The sequence below is a fragment of the Polyodon spathula genome, chromosome 27 (genome assembly GCF_017654505.1).
Source record: "Polyodon spathula isolate WHYD16114869_AA chromosome 27, ASM1765450v1, whole genome shotgun sequence".
NCBI lineage: Eukaryota > Metazoa > Chordata > Actinopteri > Acipenseriformes > Polyodontidae > Polyodon > Polyodon spathula.
This window is the reverse complement of record NC_054560.1, coordinates 2440286-2463673: the sequence shown is the minus strand read 5'-3', so window position 1 is coordinate 2463673 and position 23388 is coordinate 2440286. Positions and strand designations below refer to the sequence as shown.

The window sequence follows — 23388 nt, the reverse complement described above, 5'->3', positions numbered from 1 at the left end:
TGGTAACTCTGAGCTCCCTTTTACTCCTGGTATAAGGTGTGGTGTAGTCAAATCAATAGCCCTACAGTCTGGGTGCCACATGGACAGGACGGCAAAACATGCTGTTACATAACAGCGGTTCAATGTCTAATAGATGTGACAGCGGTCGTCATGGAAACGAGTTCAGGGCCCAAACACTGTAGATTTAAACATGCATGATTGTGGACGGGTGTACCGCAACTGTATCGGTACTTGCCGGTATTGAAAAGTGAGTTAGGACAGAAAGTGGCTTCATACCGGTATATTCTATCCAAACTGAGCTAGTACCGGTACAAGTGTGAACAGTTCCAACGTTATCTAATAAGCTAGAACATGAATATTTTATACCTTACTTTAACAGACCTTTATTAAATATATACGTGTGGACTTATACTTTCTATTGTATATCGTTACATGTTATAGGAGGTATTTCTTCTTTATTGCATCCCTATGGGTATTTTCCTTCTGAAACGAAAATAATCATAGTGGATTAAATTTAATAAACATTTAGCCTACTGTTTATGTATTGCCTGACTTTTTTAAAAAGCGAAATTGTTATTGTAATATAAAAATACAAACATATTCGGATGAATTGGGGAGAAAGGAAGTATCGTCCATTTGTCTGGCTGTACACTTAATTATTATGGGTTGGTATAATTTGCATGCGCGGTGTTTTCACAATGACATTGCGTTCATAACAGAATCGTGATTTAGAGCCCAGACGCTGTTTTGAACAGAGCTGGCAGCGGTATGTTTTTAGTTTGTTGTCTGACTTGTTTGTGTTACTAACCGATTCATTAACACGAATAGAAGGCGTCGCTGCAGTAGGAGTCAGAGGCGCAGGTGTGCATTTCAAGGTTAATCTGATGCATTGGGGTATGTTTTTACTTTTACTGTTGAGTTTTTAGGTAATGTAAACCATTATTTCTAATAATAAATGTCTTTATAAAGTTGACAAGGCTGTGCTGTCAGGCAAAACGATTCAAGGAAGCACGGAAACATTCTACCAGTATATGAGCACCTCGGCCAGACGTCTGTTCTGTCTTTTAACTCGTTCAGGTACATTTGCATTTCTGCTTTGTCGGGCACAATATACACAGATTTTTAAAGCTTGGTTTATAAAGTTACATTCTATTTTTGTATCGCAAAGTTCTCCCTTGTAAACTAACTTAAATACAATGCGCTATTATAGTTGAATTTTAAGTTCAGCTATGTCAAGTACTGTGTAATAACAATGGCGTTCACGCCAACAGTCCCATTATGGTCGGGACAGTCAGATTTCCTAGCGAATGTCCCGCTTCCTGATGCATAGGAAGGAAGACCGATATTTACACATAGGAAAAAATCATTTATTCTGCACAGCAGTTAGTGAAAACCACACGCTTTGCTCTTCGTGCGGCTGAGAGATCCGCCGATCACTAACTTGCCGGTATACAAAGGGAAGAAGGCTTCAATGTGTGTGTGCTTACTGTCATTCTGGTCGTGAGCTCTTGAGTTGATGGGGATGCGTCTATTATATATTGGGTCTATTATATTGGGGGGGGGGGGGGGGGGGGTGTGTGTGTGTGACCCCTCCCATTTGAATAATGCGTCATGTCTCATTCCCATTTATAAATACCTGAACAGGAATCGCTGAATAAAACCAGCACAAAAACATAACTCTTAACTCCCATGATCTGAACACTAACTTTAAAATGTCCAGCTGTTACCTCTCACGTTGAACTGCCATGTACAAAAAAGACGAACGTGCACAATACAGAAGGGAAACGAGAGACGTATTGTAGTTTTATTAATATTGAACAGTGTTTTTTTTTACATCTGTCAGCAAAGAGATCACATGACCGTAACACTGACTGCGCTATTGTCGGAGCTTTGGGTCTGCATCCCGCCTACAGGTAGACAATCTGTTAGCTATGATTTATGCATTTCTGTTTTGACAGTCTGCCAATGCTGCCTTGCTGCACTTTACTACAGTTACAGCTGCCGCCGGTGTTACAGGATAAATCTCACCCCCGGTGAGTTCTGTCCTAGGCTAATCCTCACCCTGTCGGGACAATTCTGGGAGGGTGAACATTAGCCCGGGCTAATTCCCACCCCGGTACTCTGTATTAGAATAATCGTTTTCCTTCAACGCTCAATACTTTTGTGTACTTTCTGTCTCTAGCCACGGGTCACTTGTTGTCACAGTTTCCCACAATGCTTTTCAACTTTCATTATCTTTTCCACAACTTATACAAAGTCATGCTGGGGCTTGAAACAATCTCCCAGCTGCACCCAGCTCTGCTGTTCAGATCTGAAACAGTATGCAAATCTATTACAACACCAAGATGTGTCATGTATATCGTTATATACCTACCTGGATGCAAACTTCTGGGTGTGACAATTACAATTTTTAACTTTTAATCGGTGATATAGAAACAATAGTCGCTCATGTGAAAATGTTAGACCACTTTATGCTTTAATTAGGCATCTTAAACAACTTCTAAAGTCTCATGGATTTTACAACTTGCAGCTGTGTGTTCCTTTTCTCTTGCTATTTTACATTAATTGCATGTCTGGCCTATTTTGACAGTTTCAGTTCCAGTGGTTTGATTTCATTGCACAACACATCAAAACAACAGACTCAGTGGAGTGTTCTAATACATTTGCACCCTGCTGTACCTTCAGTCAAGTAGCTTTATTTCAGTGATCAGGAGCAAGGGATTTGATATGAAATCGATTGTTCATTCAGCTGTGAGGAAGGAACAATTCCTATTAGTGAACCTAGACTCAGGTGTGACTTATTCATGCTGTAATGAAGTGCAATCAGTTCTTTCAAAGCACAGTTACCAGGTGCCTGATTGTGCAGGTACCAGGAGTTTGAACATTTCAACAGTACGCCTAAAGAAGGGAAGATCTGAAACCCAGAACTGGGTGTACGTTTCAAGCCCTGGCGTGACTTTGTACAGTGTAAGCTGTGAAATATACAATGAAGTTGCCAATAGTTGAAAAGTATAATGGGAAACGGAGAGCCTTGATGTTATTGGATACTGTTTTGTTCCAGTCCAGTAACTGAAAAGCCTGGATACAATGTCAACATAAGCAAAAAGGAGCATATTTGATCACTAAAGCATTTATTTGGTATTTCCACAGCCTTGAAGACACTTTCTTTACAAATTCACAATGGACCCTCCTTCACGCAGTTATGTAGTAACTTAGTCTCAAAACCATTTTTGGAAGCTTGTCAACCTCGCACAACATTTTGGACTCAACGACCCACTAGACAAGGAGCTCCTGTTTGGAAAGACTTCTCGCCCCCATATCTGTATTTGAGCTGTTTCAGAATGCTCCTCTGCACTCCAATACTCTCTGGCCTTGAAGCAGCTAACAGAACCCAATACTTTCACCTTGAGTTTGCAAGCCCACCTGTTAACTGGCCAGAGCGAGTGTCGCCCAGTCCTCTGTTGCTTGGTTACAATCTGTTAGCAGATCATAGTGTATGAGCAGGATTGTTTGCATGGTAGGGTTGTAAAATGATTGCAACATTGTACCACTGCAGCGCAGACTTGTAGCAATCGCAATGAGTTCAATGAATATTTGAAGGGACCGTGCGATGAACACTGTATGATTTCTTTTGATCATTTAAAAAAAAATAAAAAAAAAAAAATGTATAAAGTTGCATTTTTGCAACTGCTTTATATGTGCCATTTTTGTTTTTAAACCAATTTAAAACCAGTTTCCTGATTGGCTAGGATAACATGAGCTAACAGGATCTAAGGAGGTGCCAGAGTAACACTACTGGATTGATTTTAATAGCCTAACTCAAACTGGAAGTTTAAACAAAACTGCTCCAAGTTGCTTTTATAGATTCAGTTATTATTTGACTGGAAACTGGTGAACTAATCCAAGTTAGCAGCAAAATACTATTAACTGGTCTGATCACAATAGATAGAAGTCTGTGTTTAAAGAAATAGCACCTAATAGTTAATGGGCTGCATCTAAGCAACATTCTCAAAAGCTGCTGGTCAGATCTGTGCATCTCATCCCCACCTTCAACAGTCAGAATTCTAAGGTAAAAAACCTCCTGCGGTGCCAAGTTTTAAAGAGTGGAGAAGAGGGATGTCATACATTGAGATTAATACAAGATGATAGAAGCATGGCTAGTGCCTCCTTCTGCGTATAATTTACTGTTTTGATCCTGGGATTTGTGAACTTTTTCTCAAGGGAAATAAAATGAAAAAGAACAGCGTTTCCCATCACAATCGAAATTTCTCTGTGAACCCAGCTGGACTGAAGCTGGGCGAGGGAGGGGAGCTGTCATGGAGTGCGGTAAAGTGCACAGCTCTTTGGAAAGACCCAGTCCCTCAGAAGAGACTGGAGGGCCAGGTCAGCTCTGAAAAAGCAGAGGCGTGCCTTACAGCTTCCCTGAACTCAAGCAGGCCTGACTGGACAACCAGCAAAGCCGTCTCTGAGTCACCTACAAGGCCAAGCCTGGACAGCAGCTCGACCCTTCAGACTCAAAGGAAGGTCCGTAAGATCTGCATTGACCTTCGACCTGCCTTAGCAGCTGCCACAGAGCTGTGTGACATTAAAGAGGTTAACTGGGACTCCAATGAGGGTGAGGGAGGGGAGCTGTCCTGGAGTGCGGTGGAGTGTACATCTCTTTGGAAAGACCCAGTCCCTCAGAAAAGACTAGAGGACTGGGTCAGCTCTGAAAAAGCAGGGGCCTGTCTTAGAGCTTCCCTGAACCCAGGCAGGTCTGGTGGGATAACCAGCAAAGCCGTCTCTGAGTCACCTACAAGGCCAAGCCTGGACAGCAGCTTGGCCCTTCAGACTCAAAGGAAGGTACGCAAAATCTGCGTTGACCTTCGACCTGCCTTAGCAGCCGCCACAGATCTATGTGACTCTGAAGAGGTGGAGAGATGGGTACTGAGGAAGAGCTATCCCCAAGCAGGGGCTGAATCTCCTGACAAAGCAGCTTCTCATCACAGCAGCAGTTCCGAGAGAGAGGAGGCTGTCCGGATGCTCAGAGCAGCTTTGCCTCCTGTGGCGAGGCGGACAGCTTACGTGCCGCTGGACCCTCCAAACACTGGGATCCGTCCCTTTGTAGGCTTGGTTAGTGTCTCGGGGGATGGCACCCTGGCCAGCTCCTCCAATCACAGCCTGGCTCCCAAGTCACCAGTTTCCTTTCCAAAGATTATCCTGAAGCAAAGCAACCAGCAAACCAAAAAGATCACAGAAACAGTAAGTGGATATCAGCTGAAGGAATCCAGATCTACTTTCTCTTTATACCTGATTATGTGTGTTCTGTCTCTAATGTGGTTTCTGCTACCGCCCTTATTTACAAACTATTTGGCACAAACTGCTTTGAAAAAGACTCAAGTTTGTCTCCTGGTAAAGCGTATTAAAATGACAGATCTACAGTTTGTGGAATAACTTCTTGCATCCTCAAGATATATCACCAGAATTGAATACTTTTAATAACATATGCTAAATAATTAGAATACCAAGGCTCATCGCAAATGGGTAAGCATCTTTCCTGATATACAGAGAAATGAAAAGTGTGACCTGCATGCTCCTGCTTCCACTATGTCCCTGTCGCTGGGGATTTCACAGGGTATTTTAATGCCTTTGCCATTATCATACCGAATAACTGATTTTAAAGCCATAAAATTGGGGAGATTTTTGATCCTTAGGATCCTCATTTAAAAAGAAAAAATGGGTGCCCTTATGTTAATCATGTCTGTCCTTCTGTCACAGTCTACATGGTATACATGATAACTGCCTCGATTTTGCACCAACCTTCACCAAACTTGCATCATACAATCCTCGTCTCCTACAAACGTTTCAGATTGCACTTGGTCATAATCTGGTTCGATTTCATGCAATATTTGTATCTGTCAGGTGTAGTGTGATTTATTATTTAATAATCAGGCCCCTCTGTATGTGCCTGCACTGATTTGTATCTTATCCCTACAGAAGCAGGCTGTGTCGCTCCCCCTCGCCCCAGTCTCTCTGAAGCAGCTGTTGGGGCGAGTGCAGAACCCCCCCTCCAGCAGAGACCACCTCCTCCTGGCCGGGGTCCTGCGCTCACTCCGGGAGGCTCTCTGGAACCCAGCGCTGTCGCAAGAGGCAGCCAATACACTGTGAGAACCAGACACTGTATTCCTTTTCACTGTCAGGGGGTGAATCCAACCAAACACCTGCTTCATTTCCTTGGTCTGTGGTGCTTTCCAACTTTGCCTTTTAATGCGAGGGCCTTCTTTAGAGAACTCCAGTGTGATATTCGGCAGTATGACGTGATAAATATTAAAAGGTGATATTGTATAAAGATGGCCCTTGCATTAAACTTGATGCAAAGTGGAAATATTTTTAAATTCTTCAAATTGCAGAAGTGAGTCTGCATCGAATAAGAATGTTGCACATGTACCCCTATGACCGTTCCATTAAAGGTGGAACAACTTTTGTAAACAACCATTGTAAACATTCCATTTTTGTCCGTCACGTGCAGGCAGAATTCTCATCGTATAGACCCTTGTCCATTTATGTTAAACTCTTAATTGAAGACACTTAATTTAAATGGCTCCTATCAATAAAATATTAATGGATAGTTATTTTTTGTGAACAACTTTTTATTATAGCCCAGATCGCAATACACATAATAAAATTCAGAACAAATAAAAAGGTGTTGAGAGTTCTACAATTATCCTAGAATAGCTTGAGTCTTGCTTTTAAAATATCTAACTTGAAACTCACCCTTGTGCATTTTAAATAATAACTGATTGTTCAGTATGGTCATATTTTAAAATGTGGTGTTCCAGTTAAGAATTGAAAGACCTTTTGGTGCACAAAATCTTGCGTGTATTTGATGTGCAGTGTGTGGTTGGTGTTTTTTTTTAATTAATCTCATTAATCATAACTGATTGCACAGTTGAGAGCACTCACAGTGCTAAAAAGTGTCAACTGCTGCTACAGAGTCACTTACAATAGGACCTTGATTTTACATCTCATCTGAAGGACAAGTTTTGCTTAAAGTTAATTCAGAAAATATATTTGGCAGATGCCTTTGTCCAAAGCATCATGGCGTCAAAATATTAAAGTACCTCCACTGTTTGTGGTCAAACAAACATTCCCTTGACAAATGTTGGGAAGTTTAGCTCTTTTGAGCAAAAACACATTCATATATAACTTGTAGACAAAGGCACACTGAAAGGCACTATTAAACATGTATCTACTTCTCAGTTTTGAAAGGGTTTAAAATCAAAATGTTTAAATGGTGTTGTCAGCGTTCAGTTTACAAAATGATCTACAGTGGCAGTTGATACACTGTTTAACAACACAGTCTTTACGTTACTTTACCCTTTCCTCTCTTTCCAGGGATCCAGCCGGCCCATTCCAGGCAGAGCTGAGCAGAAAGGGCTATCCCTGCCATCGAACAAAATCCCCTCTGGGAACTACAGCCAAACCTGAGGCTGCTGTGCATGGACCCACGGGGAAGCCAGCAGCTGTCAAATTCAATCTGTACAAGAGGAGTCCTGCAGCTTCCTCTCCGACAATCTCTCTACACAGAGAGAACACAGAGCCTCGTTTAAAAGGAGCACGACCAAGGTTTTGAAATCAATTCACTTATTAGCACTGCCCTCTTTCTCTTCTGTTGAAAATCTTTTGGTTCTTTGTAATATAAAGTTGTTTACAGCAAATCCAATTGGATAACAAGTGGTGTTGTAATATAGTAACAGGGTCATTTTCAAAGCTTTTTTGCTCTCGATTTTCTGAAAGTAATTGTATAAGTCTAAAGGTGCAAATCTAGCAAGAGGCAATGTAGGTATGGAAAGGAGAAATAATATTTTTTTTTTTCAGTTTTGGAGAATTTGCTGTAATTCATTTGTAGTTAGAAAGTGGTACACATTTTGCATGGGAGTGAAAATGCTTTGAAAGTTGTCCTGTAAATGTTCCTCTGGCTGCATTCTTGTATACAGAGCAGAACATCGGTAACACTTGCATCTAGAGCAATGTTTGTTCTTGATTCTCAGCAGCATAGCATGCTTCTGGTCTGGAGGGTCCGATCTTCAGCTATTGCCAAATGTTTTGCATCACCTAGAATTACAGGATTGAGAATAAACAAAACAATTTGGACTTAATTTAGGTTTGTCATGTAATCAAAGAAACTACAAAACGGATATTGCAAAAGTCTACCAGAAGCCATAACAGTAGTACAGTATTTCATGTTTTTCCATTTTTGGCAGTTTTTCTTTAAGTATATGGAAAGCTGCAAAGCAGCATAGAATTCAATATGTTAAAGTAACATTGTTTCATTTGACTTCATGAAGAAAAATCAGTTCATGCTATAGGCCGATGCAAAACCTTTGGCTACATGGGATAAATGAATCCTGTTTTAGATATCATTATACTAAGCTGTAACAATGATTATTACATTTACACAATTATTGTTTTGAGATTCAGCTTTTATTAAGGAACCCCCCTAAATCCCTTGTTTAGAGAGATACAGGGTATGTTGTGACGGAGTAGCTGTCTGCCGTGTGGGTGCGTGCATTCACTGCTGAGTGACAGGCAGGAGATCAAGACAGAGGTTGAAGTCGATACGCCCCCCGCAGGCAAACAGGATTTAATTACATATCAAATCAACACACTAAACTGCTCACATGACATTACCAGCAATGGTAGCGCATGGAGTGCATAGAACACAGTGTAAACTTTGATAGGAGCTACACTCTCTGAACTAATCTTCTCTGTTCAATAATAAATGAACTCTGCCTATCGGCGGGTTTGACTTGCTTACTCACGCTTCGGTATCCAAGCCTGGTTCTGGTTCCCTCTCTCTCTCTCTCACACACACACTGTGAGCAAGAGCTTGATCACAGTGGGAAATGGTTAGGGAGGATACCTATACGTTTAAACAGCGATTCTGGTCTTTTAAACGTTTTCAAACATGGTTTTGATTTTTGAATCTAAGCTTCTAATGCAGGGGTGGCCCTTCCAGTCTGTTACAATCCTGGTCTTAATAGTTTAAATTAACTAATTAAAACATGCAAGCGATAGCACAGTTCATTATCTCATGTTGCCTGTTGAACGTAGAGTGGCGTGGCCCTCTAGGACTGTCATTGATCACTCCTGTTCTAATAGAAGTTTCCTGATCCAGTCAGTATTGCGAAATCGGGACGGATATATATTGCCTGTAGCACATAACCCAAATCTTGACAATCTTTTGTATACATTCACTGACTAATGAGACAGTGCCCACAATAAAATATCTTGCATGTAACAGATTTCAAACGGGGATGGTTTATCAATACTGGGATACCTTGATATTTAGTGAGCAAGGAGTCTGAGCTGAGTGGAGTACCCTAAATACCCCAGACCTGGCCATTCTACATTTACTGCATTGAAATCCCACAGCTTTTTGAGGACAGTGTATATGACAGTATCGGCTTTATCCAGTAATAACTTAAATGTAGTGCTATCTCAAATACTGAGTCAAAGAAAAGCAAATATTTTCAAGAAGCTGCAGGTAACTTGTCTCCAGAGTAGTAAGATATCCCTTACCCTGTTACCCCTTCTCTACATCCAATACCAACCCTCCCCCATCTCTCTGACTTCACTAGAGCGCCAGAGAAGCATTTTTTAAATAAACACTTTGGGCCACATTTATCAAAGTCTTTACGCAAAAATGCCTTTAAAATTGTTTTATTAAATTGAACTAGTAAAAGCACTGCAGAAGTTTGCATGTTGTTAATTACTACTTTTGTAAGGTTAAATGTGTGCTTTAGTGCAAAGGTCATTTCTGTTGAAAGACTTGGATAAATCTGGCCTTGTGCCTTCATTAAATGGAACTTATTGTCCTGTGTTTCCGGTGCAGTACCACAGTGTCCTCCTGTCTACAGTACATGCTGGACTGATCTGTACATTGCTTGTTTTTGGTGCATCACTTTGTACATGGTAGGGTCTGGAGCAAAAATGTTGGGCTTGAAGTAAATATGACAGTTTGTATTAGAGTATTTGACAAATGAAGCCACCAGGGTCTTAAGCAGTAGGACTAGACCTAAACCAAACCTCCAAGAGGTACCAATAAGTATAAAGACAGAGACAATGACATAGAGAGCCCTCACCATCATTCACCGTACAGCGTGAATTATATGTATTGTGCTATTATAGTTATTTATATTCTACGTACAGGGCTGGCGTCAGGGGGGTGCAAGAAACACAACTGCACCCGGGCCCAGCCTTTTTGTCAATGAAAACCCAAATCTGCAAATCACAGCTAACAGATTGTCTATGTGGAGGGGCAGGGCGCAGAGCAAGCGCTCTAGCAATGCGTCAGTGTTGTTAAGGTCATGCGATTGCTCTGATGGCAGATGTAATCAACAGATGGTAAAAAAAAAAATCAGTTTTTAGGATATTTGTTGTGTGTTCATAGAATGTTACTTTTGCTTATGAGTTGTACTGAATGCATTTGTACTGTGGGCTAAGTTCTGATGAAGACGTGTTTGTTTTTTTAATAGAACAATTGAGGCAGTTACATCACTGGGGGGAGTTTGCACCAGAGCAATGTATTATATTGTTTGTGTATTATGAAAGTATATATTAAAGATAACATCAACATAACAAAGATAACTGCCAATGCAACAGAACAATTCTTCAAAAATTAGATCGCGCCAACAGCTTCATATCAAATGCAGGGGATTGGTTCTGGTCGTAGGAATTGAACCAGGGTAATCTTGACACCAAAAGCAAGAGCCAGCTCAGACAGCACCTATGTAGAGTACCAGGATTGCCCCACGAATAGCACAAGTTCTGACAATCTGGAGTGCTCAGTTCTGATTGAAATCCCAGCTGTGCAATATCATTTCCTGGGGTCCTCAGGCTTGGGGGAGCCCCTTGTCTGCCCATCATAGCCGGCCTCACAGCCGGCTCTCCTGAACAGTAGTGTCCTCCAGGAACAAGGTGATGCGTTTGGAGTTCTTGGAGTTCTCCACCCCATTCACAACCACCTCTTTCAGCTGGTCCTCATCACTTTGATCCTTAGCAAAGTTTACAAACACCTGAAATAGAAGGGGCATTCATTTCTTTAAATGAAAGTGGGCCCAATTATTCTACCCACAATTTTCTCCCCAATTTAGCGTGTCCAATTATTTTTTCCCCTTAAAATCACAGAAATTCTCCCCTACAGCTCAGTAGAACTGAAGGTGCAGCGAGTGTCCTCTGATCCCATGACCAAGCCTCTTCTACACCCAGGAACTCAAGATCAGATGTCAGAGAGCTACTGGCCTCTGGAGAACTACAGTGTCCGCTCTGAGCTCACTCGGTGTCTGACTGGTAGAGTCCGCTGTAGTGCGATTAGGCAAAACAATCCCTTCTGGTTTTGCCTCCCTAACCCACGGGAGAACCACAGCCAATACAACGCTCCCTCCAGAATCCTCAGTAAATACCAGTGACTTCCCTCAGCCAGGACACAAACCTGCACTCCCCTGGCCGCATGACTCGCCCTGCACATCACGCAGCCATGCTTTTACCAGGCCCACGGGCATCCCTTGGAGGGGATTTATTTAATGTTTTCTTTATTTATGGTTTCAGTGCTAAAATTAAGAAATACTAAAAAAAAGAGAGAAATTTAATGATCAACATTTCAAATAAGTTTTTTCCAAGGTCTTTAAGACTTAGATTTCAAATAATTAGGAAAAAGGTGTACTCAAGAAAATGCTGCAAACCACAAAAAAAAAGTGACCAAATTCTATATGACAACCCAGAGAAACTAGAGAAATCCATCTCAAATAACACAGAGGCCCCCTTAGCTCTGTGCGGCTCACCTGGTCGAGGGTGGTCTGGGAGACTGAGTAGTCCCCGATGCCCAGCCTTTCTCTCTGCTCGGACAGGACTCTGAAGAGGCGGGCCAGGGAGCAGGCACCGGAGGGCAGCTGGTACTGCAGCACGTTCTGGTGGTGCTCTTTCAGCTCGATCCCAGGGAATGCCACGCTCATGAACTCCTCCACTGGGCAGGGCTCCTGACAGAGCCCGGAGAGACGCAGGATGATGGTGTAGCCGTCTCCGAACCTGTAACAGAGAAACAAGCTTCCTAGTCTCCTTTTCCAAGGACCCTGCTGCCTTGTACTATGCTTGCAGTGTTGGTATGAATTACAGACGAGCTCTTCTCACTACTCTATTACACTGAGTGGAATCCAGCAGTATCTTTTTCCAGCCCAATTCTCTACCTTTGCTGAATTTTAACTGGCAGTTGTGTGATGGACTGCCGTCATGAATTTGGTCCTGTAGTTGAGATGAGATGTGGTTAAAAGCTGTATAAACCATGAATGCAGATAAGCACCAGCTCTTTTGCATAGTGGTTAAGACGCTCGGCTGTGGTGTGTGGGACTGCTGATTCGCGCCCAGCTTCAGCCCTGTTAGACACAGGCTAGCTGTTCTCACTAGACTCCCCAAATTAAAATATAAAGTGGCAGATCACTCAATGACACTGGCCCTTGCAAGAACCGAAGAGCAGCTCTTCAACACCAGTGGAAGTCATAATTTTAACCAATGCAAATAATAGAATATTCCAATAAAGAATGATAATGAGAGCTGAATAAGAACCAGCAAACTAACAGACTGAGGTGGAGCCAATAGCCAGGGGGCCCCAGTCTGAGCTCAGCGCTCCCAGTTACCTGTTCTTGAGGTGCTGGACTGAGCCCAGGCAGCGAAACCGTCCGTTCACCATGATAGCCATGCGGGTGCAGAGAGCCTCACACTCCTCCATGCTGGGGAGAGGGAGAGAGAGGAGAGAGAGAGAGATATAAAGCAGTGTCAATCTGGGCTCCTAACACACTGCTTGCGTTTTATTACCCTTTCCAGTGCCTATGCATTTTGATTAATGGAAGTTTGTAAAAGTGCGCCACGCTGCTGCTTTCTGACCACGTTTTGATCTTGTTGGGAAGTTGACCTTTTTGTGAGATGACAAAAAATCACCCAACACAGTAAGTGACAGATTTCTAATTTCCCCTGCAACTCTAAATGTAAAATCGCTGCAGTGTTTTCTGTGAAGGATAAACAAAGATAAGTGTTGAATTGATAAAAATAATTCACTTTTTAAATGCGGTTAGACTGGAGTTGGGGACAGATGCACACCATGGGAGACCCAGAAACACAGACTGACAGGGCATGACAAGGCAAGGTATTCACTTCAGCACTGCTAGAAGCATCCCTTGTTCTCAAAAAATTGTCATCAAAAAAGGAATAACTGATCAGAGTCTGTAGGTTTATGATTTGGAGTAGATTTGTTTGCCTCTTTTTACATGACTGGTAGAAAGAAAGAGGCTCCAGCCATGAACCCTCCCTGTGGTTCGGAGCCACCTACCTGTGGGAGGTGAGGATAACAGAGCGCCCCTCTCTGATGACATTCAGAATGCAGGTCCACAGGAATCTCCTGGCTTTGGGATCCATGCCCGTTGTGGGCTCATCCTGCAGAGAAGGGGGGAACGGGGGCACGACTTGTAAATGAAATAGGTTTGCTCTGACCCAGAAACATGAGATCTTTGTAAACAGGAATGCCAATAAGTACTTCTAGTAGATCTAAGAGATCTCCGAGCTGAGCTCTGAGCAGTGCACTGGCCTCAGCAGACTCACCAGGAAGACAACAGGTGGGGATCCAATCAGGGAGATGGCTGTGGACAGCTTGCGTTTGTTTCCCCCGCTGTATTTCCCAGCAGGCCGCTCTGCATACTGCACCAGACCCAGCTTCCTGATGCCCCACAGTGCCACCTACAGGAATAGGAGTCACACATGAAGACTAGGGTGTTAATAGTCATTACCGGAAAAGTTGTCCAAATCCTAGGGAGGGCAATGGGGCAAGGGTATCTGTTTGAACGCAATAAAAAGAAAGAGAGAGACAGCTGTGGAACCCATGCAGCCCCACATGGCCAGGAAGTGTCTGAAGCAGCTACAAATGCAATTTTTGAGACCATTGTAACTTATTCAGGGATTCCCAAACTGGGATTATTTGACTGGAACACTAAAGCCAGCTCATACCTGCGCTAACAGTATTTACCATTATATAAAAAACTTGGGGGGGGGGGGGTTGTAAGGAGAACAAAATAGGCAACTGTATTAATGCACTCAATAATTATAACTTTTTTAAATTAATTTAAATAAATAAAGGATTTCGATTTTTATAGATATTTAGGAGTTTTTGATATTTGTTCTCCCCCCTACCTAAATAACATAAACCATACCGCTCCCGCTTCCCTTTCCAGGCAGGGCTATGCTGCATTTGCAGTCAGACAGTGTACAACTGGATACAGTAATTATGGGACGGTTTCTCAAATGTCAGAGAAATGACACTGAACACAATGAAAGCAGAAATACTTCTATCACTGCCCGTAAAACAATATGCACGGTACCCTTGCTGTGGGCTGTACGTTGCTCACAGCCTCCCTGTGCTCCTCTCTGACAGTGCGGTACCCTTGCTGTGGGCTGTATCTTGCTCACAGCCTCCCTGTGCTCCTCTCTGACAGTGCGGTACCCTTGCTGTGGAGCTGTATCTTGCTCACAGCCTCCCTGTGCTCCTCTCTGACAGAGCGGTACCCTTGCTGTGGAGCTGTATCTTGCTCACAGCCTCCCTGTGCTCCTCTCTGACATTGCGGTACCCTTGCTGTGGAGCTGTACGTTGCTCACAGCCTCCCTGTGCTCCTCTCTGACAGTGCGGTACCCTTGCTGTGGAGCTGAACGTTGCTCACAGCCTCCCTGTGCTCCTCTCTGACAGCGCGGTACCCTTGCTGTGGAGCTGTACGTTGCTCACAGCCTCCCTGTGCTCCTCTCTGACAGCGTGGTACCCTTGCTGTGGAGCTGTACCTTGCTCACGTCCTCCTCTTGCACGCCTCTCAGTCGTGCGTAGAACTCCAGGTGCTCTCGGCCGGTCAGCAGGTCACTGATGGCATCGAACTGCGGGCAGTATCCCATGTGCTGGTGCACAGCCTGCAGATTCGTCAGGACACTGCCAAGCACACAAAGCCACTGTTAGTGTGTATCACCCTTCACACACGCACTGCAAAATACGACATCAAAAACATTTATCACAGGGCTGTTAACACCTGTTTTTCTAAAAAGGAATCAAATAAATAACTCAAAGGGTTGATCATTTAAGAACTCCTACAAGCACCTTAGTTGTTTTCCGACAGTTCTGTAATCTTAGTTACCATGCACAAAATCTTAGTTACCATGCATTACCATTCGTAAAATATATGCAAAACTACAAAGTGGTGTGTAATTCAATATGTTAACATAACATTATTTAGCAGGTTTCATTCCATTTTATGAAGCAAAATTAGCTAATTCTACAGGGGGGTGCAACACTTTTGGCCATCGCTGTATGTGTTTGGCTGAATCAGTGACAACAAAATGAGCTTCTGTTTATTTTGGACTGCACAGTATGTCTGTTTCTACAGGAAGTCCTTGAATGGCACTGGTTAGTTTTGCGTTCTCTCTCATTGTTGTGCACATGCGTGTGTGTTTTCATGTTGTTTTGGTATGTGCACATTGTATTTTCCTTGACACTTCCAGCATAGGACTCTCTTCAGCTGTGAAATTGTTCCTGTTTTCCTTGCAGTAATTTTAGATGTTGACTGGTATTTCATGTTGAAACACTGTTTTTTACCAAACCAATTTGTTTTGCTGGGTAGCATGAGCTGGCTTACCTGCACTGGTTCAGGAAGGCCTCTCCACTGGTGACTGTGGTGTCTCCAGTCAGCATGCGGAACGTGGATGTCTTCCCAGCTCCATTGACACCCAGCAACCCAAAACACTGCAACAGACACAATGTTACATTCACAGCGGGCTAGAAAAAGGGACTTCCAAGCTAATGAGCTCTAGAAAAGAAAAAACCTCTCTTGGCCTCTCCATCTCTTCTCCCGCTTTTAGCCTGGATGAGTAGAAGAGGTCTAAAATCTAAGGACACCTGGTCAGTTGCCAAACATGTAACACCTCTCTCCAGACAACTTTAGCAAGTCCTTGCTAGAGGCTGGTACAGGCAAAGGAGCACCATGTGAAGTACAAGAAGCTGCTGCACTCTCAAATTCAAAACGATCCACTCTGAAGTAGGCTGCTGGTGCTTTTAGCAACACTGTTACCTCATTCACCCCTATAGAGCTCTTGCTTATGTTATATCTTGGTGTTTCTTGACTAGATTAGATCACCCTTGAGATATTCTGATATGTACAGTAGTGTGCAAATGTATTAGAACAGTCCACTTCATATGCACAACAAATCAAAACCGAAGCAATGAAACCACTGGAACTGAAAATCTTGGAAAATTGTCAAAATAGGAAAGTCAGTGATTGTCTAATTAAATTGATGACTTTAATAGGCCACACATGCAATTCATTTAAAATAGTAAGAGAAAAGGAACACAGAGCCACACATGGTAAAATGGTTGAGACTTTAGAGTTTAAGGTGCCTTATTAAAAGCACAACATGGATGCCTATTGTTTCTATAAATCACTGATTACTGACCGAGGTGTTCTACTACATTTGCACTATACTGTATAGGAAGCTGTGTGGTCTAGTAGTTAAAGAAAAGGGCTTGTAACCAGGAGGCCCCGGGTTCAAATCCCGGCTCACCCTGAGCAAGTCACTTAACCTCCTTGTGCTCTGTCTTTCGGGTGAGACGTTGTTGTAAGTGACTCTGCAGCTGGTGCACAGTTCATACACCCTAGTCTTCACTGTAAGTCACCTTGGATAAATGCATCTGCTACATGAAATAATAATAATAATAATAAATTATCATTTTCTTGATTTCACTGAGTAGTGGGAGTGACAGTTTGATAGTGTGTAACGTGAGTGAGGGTGTGTGTCCTTGCTTGCTTGCACTCACCTCCCCTCGCGGGATCCCCAGACACAGCCTGTCCACAGCGGGCTTCCTCTGCAGCCTGTACACCTGGGCAACACAGGGAGCGCTGTTACACACACAAACATAGCCACAATGTGCAACACTAGCAATCTCACAGTACACAGAACTTCTCTTGACTATTCGAATATCGCAGGCCCCAAACAGTCCCCTCACCTTGGTCAACTCCTTCACCTCTAGGATATCCCCCTTCGCTCGGCCGCTCTTGACCCTCTCTCTCTCTCGGGCCACGTCTTCATCCTCCTGACCAACAGGGGGCAGCTTCACAGAGAAGGGCCTAGGGGAAGGGACTCCCAAGTCACTGATAAACAGGTACACATTTCACTGCCCTGTATTTCAAATCAAGGCCATCATCTGCAGTCCCACATTTACACCTTTTTAACAGACCTCCAAGAAACCAACATGGTGTAATCTATCAGCAGCCTATTCTTAAACATTTTATTAAGAAAAACAATCATTCAAAACTATTAGAAACCAAGATTATAACATTCATACCTGACCCCAAAGCGTCTGAATCCAGACAACCAATTCCAAAGATATAGCCTTTAAGAATAAGCCATTAAATAACCAATCGCATGTCAGTAATATGAACATATAGGTCAATGTAGCCTTCACAGTATGACCAGTTATATTATTGGAATAAATGTCCATGCAAAGTTTCATCATCTACCATCAATATCTACCATCAATATCTCCAGCATCCATATATATCAGCTTGACGGAGAAGGGTTAACTAGATTTGTTCATGCCAGCTTTCCTCTCCATAGACAACTTTAGGTATGCAAAAAACTAGTGGGCAAAAGAACAGCGAGTCTTTGTTTGCAATTCCCAAGAGACTATTACTTCACTATTTCAGCATTTATAGACAGTTTGGTGGTAAGCAGGCATTTGTCCTATGGGAAAAACCCCATGCAAACGATTTGATGGAAGATCTGCCAATGCTGGAAGCTGAAATGATTAAAGGCAGCAGTACTTCAATATGAGGGCTTTGTGAAGGCTGATCTCAAACATGACAAATTGAGCTCCAGTGGAAATAGGACTGCTATTCAGACTGCTGATTCACTGTCCTTGGCGCTGACTTGGTATTTTGATTTGAACAGCTTCTTCATATTACCGTGCAATATGTTTTTTTTTTTTTTAATAAAATTGATTTTGTCATTTTGGACAATAGTTTTGGAGTCTTCTTACTCAAACAAACATTGGTATTGGTCGTCTTGTACCGATGAGTTACTATTTTTTCCAACAGGAATGAATAGGGCCCTCTGGCTTGCTCAGTCTTGGAAGACATCATACCTGAAGTTAATGAAGAACTTGTACTGCAGCAGGATTGTGAAGAGGAAGAAGACCAGCCCTTGCACGGCCATGGCAAACAGGTTCTTCCCAACGAAGTCCCACGCCAAAGGAGACAGCGTGTGACTGGCACCTGCAGGGGGCGACAAAACAAACCCATCACTAAACAGACACAAGCCAGGCCAGGACTCAGATAAGAAAAAGACTGTTTCTTGTAAAAATCACTGCAAGTCCTAGAATTTAACACGTCCATGAATCAAACTACAATTGAACGGAACAGATTCTTGAGTGCTTTTCTAGACTTTCTATGCTATACTATTTTCTATTTTTTATTCAAATTTTCCAGTAAAATATTGAGTTAACGCACAGATGTAGAGTCCGTGATTAAGTGCCGGTATCCATTTATGAATTTTTTTTTTTTTTGCAAAGTTAGGTACATATTATACAGATATATGCACATTCATTTTAATGCATACATATATATTGTGTGGCCTTTTCTCCAAGTGGAAGGCTATAATTCAGCAATGGGAGCAGGCCTCACCGAATCTCTGGAAGGCGTCGGCCATGGCCTGGTTCTTGGCCATGTCAATCAGCCCCCGGCCCAGGCAGAAGTGGGGGAAGATCAGGAAGACTTTCTTCAGGATGTTATTGACGTCGTTCAGATTCTGTACCAGGGAGACCGACAGCGTCAACAGAAACATTTCAGGTCTTCATTACAACAAACAAGACAGCTGTAGATGGGATTCGGGCAAGATGAAGTCGAGTAGACAAATGTTTCTGCCAATGCCTTCGTCAGTGTTGTAAGGCTGAGGTTGTAATTTCTCACTATTATTGTCATTATTAATTATAATTAATAAAGTATAATTATGACAAACAGTATCACATTTATTGACTCCAAGTCTCAAAGCACACAATGAATAAGAAGAGATTAATATTAGACATGTTTAAATGATAGTTAGGTAATCAGCATTATTACTTTCCCATTGGGAGTGCATACCTCAGCATGATGTTCAGAGAGGAGAATGGAAGTGTGTCTCTCTGAGCGCTCGTGTGTACTCCCAGTTTACACAGACAGATAAAAAGCTTGCATGCTGTGCTAAAATGACTTCCGATGTCTACATCTGACTTTCCCTTTTCTGATCACAGTTGTTTCCACAGAACATTACTTTCCTCACTCTCTTACTCCATTTCCTGCTTTGTCTCTAGATTTTGCAGAGTTTTGCCTACATCATTTTTGTACTTTGAGCGCCGAGTTTTGCAATAGTTGAGCTCCTGCACCAACATTGACCTTACATTCTCCCTTTCGACACTGAAACACATTAGCACAGACAGTTATTTTCCACCCACAGGTTACTGAAGTTCACATTACAAAGACACTCTCTTATACAGTCCAGTTGGTGTACATTCATATTTTCCTACAGTGGCATTAAAACTGTGCAGTATATCATTCAGTACCTTGTCTGTGAAGAGCTCCAGGACGAAGGTAGCCACACTGCCGTTGATCCCGATGAAGAGGTTCAGTGAGGTGAGCACCACGTAGGCAGTGCTGGGGATGCTGAACAGGAAGGAGGCCGGGTACATCAGAGGAGTGATGGACCAGCTACCAGACACAGGGAGAGTCATTGAACCACAAAATGAACAATACTGTGGAAAATGAAAACAGACGAACTGACTACACGTATCCCTAATTTATGATACTCACAATAACCAACCAACGCCCTAGCAAGTTTTATTCCAATTGGATAAGCAGTTCTGTGACCGTGCTGCGAGAAGGTAGCCAGGCAACAGGCACAGCTATTGTTAAGGGCTGTGTGTTTTTCTTTTTAAAGTCCGTTTTGATTCAATCTTCTCTTAAAGACATTTTACTGACAACCAAAGTGTAACATAAAATTACAGATTTACTAGATGGCAAGAATACAGACACTGCAATGACATCAGTAATGCAGTATTCCAGATTATGTCAAATGCCATTATGGGCATAAGATTCTGGTCTTGTTGGCAGTAATATGCCCACAGCCACAGCTTCCAGGACCAATAATCTAACAGCTAACAGACTGCTAATAAATAAATAAATAATAGTTCTCAAAATTGATTTCAAAAGAACTTCTCCAACAGAGTAAACCTGTACTGTCTCACAGGGGTTTTTATCTATATACTGCTACTTCCCACGACCCAAGTGGAGCCCTTACCCATAAAAAAACAGCAGCAGCACCAGAGCAGGCAGGTTGGTGGGAGACACGTAGGACTTCTGCTGGAAACAGATGAAGATGATCACCACCAGTGTCGCAGGCACGGAGTAATTACACTGCGGAGAGACAGGGAGCACAGCGGTTAACAGCACAGTGTAATTACACTGCAGAGAGACAGGGAGCACAGCGGTTAACAGCACAGTGTAATTACACTGCGGAGAGACAGGGAGCACAGCGGTTAACAGCACAGTGTAATTACACTGCGGAGAGACAGGGAGCACAGCGGTTAACAGCACAGTGTAATTACACTGCAGAGAGACAGGGAGCACAGCGGTTAACAGCACAGTGTAATTACACTGCGGAGAGACAGGGAGCACACTGGTTAGGCTGTAGGCACGGGGTCCACATTGCTGCAGACTGGCTGCAGGGGAAAGGCACCCACCATGTCCCAGGAGAAGTTGGCCAGCCAGTAGATGATGGGCTTCACCCCGCTGACAAACTGCAGGTGCTTGGCCTTGCTGACCCGCTCCTCGATCAGGAAGAGCACAAAGCTGGCCGGCACGAAGGACATGGCGAAGATCACACAGATCGACACCAGGACATCTACAGAGGTGTTCATCCTGGGAGACAGAGAGGGGCACAACCTTCACGCCAATCCGAGAACGTGCTCATCTTTATCTACAAAGTCAGCTTTTCCAAAGTGCTTACTTACAGTCTCTTAATACAATTCTATCAAGGCAAGAAGTTCTCAAAGGGTTTGGTTGGCAATGCTCACCACGGTTTCCATTCTCTCTTTTCCCGTTTCACAGATCTTTTGGTTCTTTGCTGGTTTTAATGTTTAATTCAGGATCTCGAGATTTGTCAAGTGCAACACTTTGGATTGCTCCATTGTGGGTCATGTGGTTCAAATGCAGCCAGATCACTGAAGGCAAGCTACAGCAGCAGCAGAGGCTCTTTTGCTTCAAGCACTAAATACAAGCAAAGAACCACAAGATGTTAAACTGAAAGGACAGGGAGAGCAGTGATATTGCTGCAAGGGTTAATAAAAAGGTAAGAAAGAAAGTGTAATTTTAAAAGGAAGATGATCTTCAAATCTGTGGTGACACTGCTAGAACTATTAAGAGTAAAGAACGTTTTATTTTTTCCCTGTCTGTGTGCACTCACAGCGCCACTTCGCTAAGCTGCTCCCTGGTCAGGTTCAGGGGGTGGTTGAGAGCAGTTATCCCGTAGAGGCGGGGGTCTGTGCCAGGGGGCAGGCTAGCTCGCAGGACTCCGTTGTTGATGATGTTAATGAAGGATGCCATGGCGTGCCAGCCCTTGTTGTTGAACCAAACCTGGAGGACAAAGAACACCACTGTGGGCACTAGTGAATACATAGATTAGGGACAGGCAAATAGGTGTTAGTTTAATTGCAGCTAGTGTGCAATCTCCTGAGGTTTACCAAACGATTGCCACCGACAACTGTATTAAGTACTAGAAGTGTTGGAGTCCCCTTTGATGCAGTGTTCTTATTTATTGGGATGTTTCAGAATCATATAGATCAACCAGAAGAATTACAAAATCTCATGGAGAAAAAAAAAAAAAAAAAAAAAAAAAAATGCAATCCCACTCTCCCCTCCTCTCCCTCTCCCTTCTCTCAACCTCCCCTCACCTTCACAATGCTCTGTGTGTCCAGGCCAGTAATGAACCTGGTGAGGTTTCCCAACAGTCTGTCCAGAGAACTCCCCTGGAGAACACAGCAGAGACACAGAGGCACTGGTTAGCTAGCGGAGGTAAAGTGGGTAAGATGGATTTTACTCAATTTAAAAATCAAGGCTGTACTGGATTTATTCAAGACTCTTGCAGCCATAATCAAACAACGCTCGATTGGACTCCGGGTTAATATTGAATATTGGGGATCATTACTCGATTAATTATACTGTAAGTGGAGTTCTTACCTTGGTGAGCTGCAGGCGAGCCCTGATCTCTCGCACGGTTTCGTTCATCTGCTGGACCGACGGCAGAACCTGAGAGCTGCGGGCCCCCAGTGAGAATCCACCGTACCTGCAGAGCCAACACGCACATGCACACGCACACGCACACGCACACATTAATCCACAGCTATTAAAAAACACTCAATAAACGCTGGATTTATCAATCCGAAACAAAACGAAATTCAATGACCAATTATTTCCCAATGTCTTTTTAGTTTCTGTATTTCCACATTCCTCATTAAAAGCATTACAAAATGGCAAGAACAGAGGGGGCAATCTCATTTGCTAACAAATGTCCAAACCTGGGCAGAAATGTCTTGTTGCACTTAGAAACACTACTTGATTTACTTGACAAGCAATTCACTTTGGGAGGGGTGCAATTTTAAAAGATCAAATTACACACTCCAGGGTGTTAAAAATATGGTCCAAAATCAGCAGGACTTGGTTTTTTAATGTCTGTCTGTCCACAGGGCTGTTGGTATGTGACAACATTGGACACTGTAGTAGTAGTAGTCATAGTAGTAGCTCCCCCCGGCACTCACAGGGTTAACCCCGCCCTGCAGCCACTCACCGGAACTCATTCACCCATTTCTTGGTCTTCAAGCTGAAAAGACAGACAGAGACAGAGCAACTATTAGAATCAAGGAAACTAGTATAACAGCTAATCCCATCTCTTGTGGCGAGCACTTTGGGTGGGCAAAAGAACTCTGCTAAGCGAAGTGTAGCATTTACATCATGTTTATGTGCACAACGAGAAGACACCCCTTACAGTAAGAGACTGGGTCAAATGTACATATTCATTTCATATAAAGCAGGTTCTCATTCAAAAGGAAAGAATAAAATGCACAGTTAATTGTGTATCCATGACTTAAGCTAGTTCACCGTGCACAAGACATAATAAGATGCACTGGAATGTTCGGAAAACGGCTTTTAATTGGTTGAGAATGGCCTCATAATTTAGAACCACACAAACTATCATTATCAAAGTCTTTAGCTTGATACCAAGAAGAGTCAAGCCATTGCTGCCACGAGT

At 43.0% G+C, this 23388-nt stretch overlaps 2 protein-coding genes across 7 annotated transcripts in view; one reads left to right on the top strand and one right to left on the bottom strand.

Moving 5' to 3' along the window:
- Positions 1 to 23388, bottom strand: part of abca7 (ATP-binding cassette, sub-family A (ABC1), member 7) — a 53025-nt gene that overhangs the window by 2884 nt on the left and 26753 nt on the right. For 3 of the 6 annotated variants that reach the window (XM_041230292.1, XM_041230295.1, XM_041230293.1), the window contains 18 exons: positions 22927 to 22959; positions 22320 to 22425; positions 22034 to 22108; positions 21547 to 21716; positions 20825 to 21002; positions 20383 to 20498; positions 19649 to 19793; positions 18735 to 18858; positions 18197 to 18326; positions 17060 to 17180; positions 16871 to 16933; positions 15696 to 15802; positions 14854 to 14995; positions 13630 to 13764; positions 13361 to 13464; positions 12672 to 12764; positions 11823 to 12066; positions 8256 to 11057 (listed from right to left, as the gene is read on the bottom strand). In XM_041230292.1, the coding sequence (XP_041086226.1) occupies positions 10917 to 11057; positions 11823 to 12066; positions 12672 to 12764; positions 13361 to 13464; positions 13630 to 13764; positions 14854 to 14995; positions 15696 to 15802; positions 16871 to 16933; positions 17060 to 17180; positions 18197 to 18326; positions 18735 to 18858; positions 19649 to 19793; positions 20383 to 20498; positions 20825 to 21002; positions 21547 to 21716; positions 22034 to 22108; positions 22320 to 22425; positions 22927 to 22959 (2227 nt within the window). In that variant the 3' untranslated portion in view covers positions 8256 to 10916. Of the gene's footprint in view, positions 1 to 7636; positions 8095 to 8255; positions 11058 to 11822; positions 12067 to 12671; positions 12765 to 13360; positions 13465 to 13629; positions 13765 to 14853; positions 14996 to 15695; positions 15803 to 16870; positions 16934 to 17059; positions 17181 to 18196; positions 18327 to 18734; positions 18859 to 19648; positions 19794 to 20382; positions 20499 to 20824; positions 21003 to 21546; positions 21717 to 22033; positions 22109 to 22319; positions 22426 to 22926; positions 22960 to 23388 lie in introns of those variants that run through there. The other 3 variants (XM_041230296.1, XM_041230294.1, XM_041230297.1) reach the window with 3 other exon arrangements.
- On the top strand, positions 817 to 7623 carry LOC121301159. The gene is made up of 4 exons (XM_041230298.1): positions 817 to 894; positions 3151 to 5241; positions 5977 to 6143; positions 7375 to 7623. Exons 2-4 carry the CDS (start codon positions 4231 to 4233, stop codon positions 7610 to 7612), a joined length of 1416 nt encoding a protein of 471 aa, XP_041086232.1. The 5' UTR covers positions 817 to 894; positions 3151 to 4230; the 3' UTR covers positions 7613 to 7623.

Coding starts and splice junctions, on each gene's coding strand:
- LOC121301159 (XM_041230298.1), top strand. CDS start 4,231: ATGAAAAAGAACAGCGTTTCCCATCACAATCGAAATTTCTCTGTGAAC. Junction 5,242..5,976: donor CCAAAAAGATCACAGAAACA/GTAAGTGGATAT, acceptor TTATCCCTACAG/AAGCAGGCTGTGTCGCTCCC. Junction 6,144..7,374: donor CAAGAGGCAGCCAATACACT/GTGAGAACCAGA, acceptor CTCTCTTTCCAG/GGATCCAGCCGGCCCATTCC.